The 4,698-nt window shown below is 37.0% G+C and overlaps 1 protein-coding gene across 2 annotated transcripts in view; it reads right to left on the minus strand.

Moving 5' to 3' along the window:
- Positions 1-4,698, minus strand: part of AFTPH (aftiphilin) — a 72,178-nt gene that overhangs the window by 24,449 nt on the left and 43,031 nt on the right. For both annotated transcript variants that reach the window (XM_008051878.2, XM_008051877.2), the window contains exons 4-5: positions 2,188-2,314; positions 1,736-1,792 (exon numbers count right to left, since the gene is read on the minus strand). In XM_008051878.2, the coding sequence (XP_008050069.1) occupies positions 1,736-1,792; positions 2,188-2,314 (184 nt within the window). The remainder of the gene's footprint in view (positions 1-1,735; positions 1,793-2,187; positions 2,315-4,698) is intronic.

The raw sequence follows: 4,698 nt of genomic DNA on the forward strand, positions 1-4,698 counted from the left end.
CGATCCTTCCGCCTCAGCCTTCCAAGTAGCCGAATTACAGGCACTACCACGCCCGGCTGATTTTTTGATTTATTGTAGAGGTGAGGTCTCGCTGCCCAGGCGGGTCTCGAACCTGCGGGCTCAGGCAATCCACTCACCTCAGCCTCCCAAAGGCGCGGGATTACAGGCTGAGCCACCGAGCTTGGCTCATCAAGGTATTTTTAAAGTATGAAATAACCATTTCATTTATGAGAAACTGATTTAAAAAAAAACTCAAGGATAGAAAAAAAATTCCACAAAACAAATAAAAATGTTCCAATTTAAGATCAATTAGTGCTTACTCATGGAGAAAGTTTGTAGATTAAAAAAATAGATTTTAAAAAAGGTAAAGTTCCACGGCAAATTCACTTTCACATGCACATAAAGGGCTATATAATTTAAATTCTATAACAAGGATTGCTTCGTTATTTTTTTCCTTCATTCTTAAACATATTTTTTTCTTATTTTCAAGTTACTCGTTATAATAAGTTTCTAGATTTAATAGAAAGTGTATTTTTATTTGCCAATATCTCAAAGACACACCAAAAAACACAAGCATCAAACTTTAAAATGTGACTGAGTCTTGATAAGGAATAGAATGGAAATGCCTCAGTTTTCCGGGATTACCTGGCATATCTGAAAAAACAAAATTCAACACATTTAAAACATTAATGGAAAAACTAAGAACCAATTATGAGTCCTGGCTCATTTTCAGTCTACTATAATTTGGTATTTCCAAACTATTATATATATCCAGAGCCTCAATACTGCATTATTTAAAATTAATAAAAACTGCTTTAAAACAATTTGTATCTTTAAGATTTCAGATACTTCAGCATCTCCTTTTTAAAAGCAAGTTCAGAAAAAAGAATATTCTCCAAGGGTGCATTTTACAAAGAGTTATAAGCATTAATATTACTAAGATAAAAAATTTTTGTTTGAATTGGAGTCTTACTCCATAGCCTAGGCTGGAATGCAGTGGCACATTCACAGCCACCCCAGCACTGACCTGATGGGCTCTGGTGATCCTTCCAAGTAGCCCAAACTACAAGTGCGCACTATGAAGCCTGACTAATTTTTTATTTATTGTAGAGATGAGGTCTTGCCAAGTTGTCCGGGCTGGTCTTGAACCCTGGACTCAGGCAATCCACTTGCCTTGGCCTTCCAAAGTGCTGGGATTACAGGCTGAGCCACCAAGCCTGGCCCCAATCTTTTTTTTTTTTTTTTAGTCAGAGTCTCACTCTGTTGTCCAGGCTGGAGTGCAGTAGCATGCTCACAGCCACTGCAGCCTTGACCTGCTGGACTCAGATGATCCTTCTGCCTCAGTCTTCCAAGCAGCAGTAGCTATAGATGTGCGCCACCACACCCAGTTAATTTTTAAATTTATCGTAGAGACAAGGTCTCGCCAAATATCCCAGGCTGGTCTCAAACCCTAGACTCAGGCAATCCTCTTGCCTTCACCTCCCAAAGTGCTGGGATTACAGGTATGAACCAATGCACCTGGCAAAATAATTTGTGATTTGAATACAAAAAAAACTCCAGTATCTGTAATTAATAGAATAAAAAAGATGTCCTGAGATGAAGACTTGAAGATATTTATGAGATCAAAAAAGATACACTAATACCTGTAAGTTCCCAACATTAATTGTGTTTTAAGACGCTTTTATAGAACAAATGCTGTAATGACAAATACAAGGAGAGACATTTTTGTACTTACCAATCCTACTGCATACATGGGCACTATAACAGGCTGCTTCTTATTGCCCGTGAAGAGCTACATACATGCATTAAAGAGAAAGAACATGTATTTAGAGAATAATCTCTCATACAATAAAACAGACTCCAAAAATATGCTTTCAATGCTTCATTACATATCATGTGAATGATAAAGAGAAGAAATTGTCAAATTGCCCATCAGGGTTTATATAAATTTTTGTATCACCCAGTTCAATTCTTTCTTTTTATAGTTAAGAAAAAATACTACAAGAAAACAAGAAATATCAATTGGAGAGAAAATCAGGTAATGTCTAAAAGTCAGCATATTTAACCTAAACGAACATTCAAACTAAGATTTATTTTTCTGAGGAACTAGGTTATCACAGCTTGAACAGTAGTATAATAGAATTTTAAAACAGCCCTAGGTTGATTAAAGGTTTTTTTTCAACTCACAATGTTTCGAGTGTCTATTCCCAAGGAGCACAAAAGCTTCTTGTTGCTATGGGAGCCGCCCCACTGGTATCTCAAGCCATGTGCATCATGGATATCCTGTAACTCGGCCCACACATCCAGCAGTTCCCTGTAAAGGCCATGATGAAGTCACCCAGAATAGGTTACTTAAAAGCTTTCACCATGAATTCTACTTATAACATGACTATGACATACATTCCAGTTAATATTGGGTCTAACATGAATGTACAACTGTTATGAATGAAATCAAGCTAACATTTACAGTTGTTCAGAAAAGTAACCAAGTTAAACTCATATGAAACAATATGGCAATCAAAGAGAAATTTAGCCAATGTGCTACTTTACTGCAAAATAAAAAATTAAAAGGAAGAAATCAGTATTTTACCATCTTATTATATAGCTATTCAATATCTGTTTTCTCCTTGCATACTGATCTACAAATACATAGTTGCAATTATAGCACATATATGTAATTTTGTATTTTTTTCATATTTTAAACCTTTCCTAGTATACATGTGTATCTTTTTCAATGGCTGTGCAATGTTCTATTGAGTTGAGGACCATCATTTATTTAGCAACAATATCATGGTTCTAAATAAGCTATTTTTTATTGTTTGGCTCCTATAATTAGTAAGGCAATGAAAATCTTCCTATATTTTAATGTGTGTGTTGTTGGATAGCTGTATTATTTCCTTAGAATGAATCTCTTGGACAGAGAGATCACTGGGTCCAAGAGTATGAACTACACATATAACTAGCACATTAAAAAAAAAATCCCCTGGCCGGGCTCTGTGGCTCAGCCTGTAATCCTAGCACTTTGGGAGGCCAAGGTGAGTGGATTGTCTGAGCCTGTGGGTTCGAGACCCGCCCGGGCAACTTGGCAAGACCTCATCTCTACAATAAATCAAAAATTCGCCAGGCGTGGTAGTGCATACCTGTAGTTCCAGCTACTTGGAAGGCTGAGGCGGAAGGATCGCCAGAGCCCAGCAAGTCGAGGCTGCGGTGGCTGGGAGCGTGCCATTGCACTCCAGTCTGGGCGACAGAGTGAGACTCCAACTCAAAAAAAAAAAAAATCTCCCAAAACAAAGCGCATCTAAACAGTTTAAGATGGCAAAATAACCTTTTGTTTCCTTCTCTTCTCAGAAATCATCTAAAACAAAATCAAGAAGCAAATCCACAATTTCTAGCTTCAGTGAGGTTGAGAGATACTTAAAATCCTGTCTCACAAATATTGAGGTCACAAAGAGGGATGAAGAAGTAGTAACTAACTTAGCAAAATGGAAGGAGAGATCTGCAGAGGGAGAGGCTTTGAGAGATGGAGAATGATAAAAAGCAAAAGAATCCAGGAATAACAGTAACTTTGAAGTTAAAATTAGAAAATCAATCTATATTCTCTAACATCCAATAATTAATAAAAGTTCCAGAAAGAGAAAAGAGGCAATAGAGGAAAGGTAACTGTCAAGGTAATAATACAAGAGATATGCCAATACAGAAGAACACAAGCTTCCAGACTGAAGGGCCCTACCCAGTCAAATGAATGAAAAAAGACTCACATCAAGATATTTCATTGTGAAATTTCAACATCAGCAGTGAAGAGATATTGAACTATAAATTTACTGTGAGAGTAAAATAAAATTTTACCTCCCATCTACCAAAAGTTTACCTCCCATCTATCTCGGGAGGCTACAGAGAATGTGTGCCTCAAATAGGGATCTCAGTGAAAGGAAATCCTAAGACAATGTGTGTAAGAGGCCTAGACTGAACCCATTCAAGATGGGAACAGGATGACAGTGGGCTCCAGGAAAAAAAAAAAAAAGAATGAGCTGACAGGTCTCATCACAAGTAAAAGTCTATTAACAGGCTGTTGGAGGTTAGGGACAAACTTAGTAAATGAAAAAGAGAGGCAATTATTAAGTCTAGGAAAATGTTGTACTCTAAAGGAAACAGTGGATTAGCAGTGAACAATATTTGCATGATTTTAATAAAAAAAATACCAAATAACAAACAAATTAACCAAAAACTGATGTACGTATACTGAAAAGACAAAGGGAGGAGAATAGCAGAGGTAAGATCTAAATTCTTATTCATCATACTAGGAAGTCAAAAGATAACTGATATAATATCAATTATAATACTGATTTAGAAATATCAAAAGAAATAACTCTAAAGTAGAGAAGTAGGGAGGTTTTTAAGTCTTTTAGCATAACATGCTTAAACTTTAACATAAAAATGTGTTGGAGTCTTGAATGTGTTGATGTTCTGAAATTTCACAATGAAATATCTTTTTTTTTTTGAGTTGGAGTCTCACTGTCAACCAGATTGGACTGCAGTGGCCGCTCCCAGCCACCGCTGTCTCGAGCCGCTGGGCTCTGGCGATCCTTCTGCCTCAGCCTTTCAAGTAGCTGGAGCTACAGGCGTGAGCTACCAAGCCCAGTTAATTTTTTTTTTTTTAATTTATTGTAGAGATGAGGTCTCACCAAGTTGCCCAGGCGG

This window comes from Carlito syrichta, unplaced genomic scaffold (genome assembly GCF_000164805.1).
Source record: "Carlito syrichta isolate Samal-C Ts95f unplaced genomic scaffold, Tarsius_syrichta-2.0.1 Scaffold241276, whole genome shotgun sequence".
Lineage (NCBI taxonomy): Eukaryota > Metazoa > Chordata > Mammalia > Primates > Tarsiidae > Carlito > Carlito syrichta.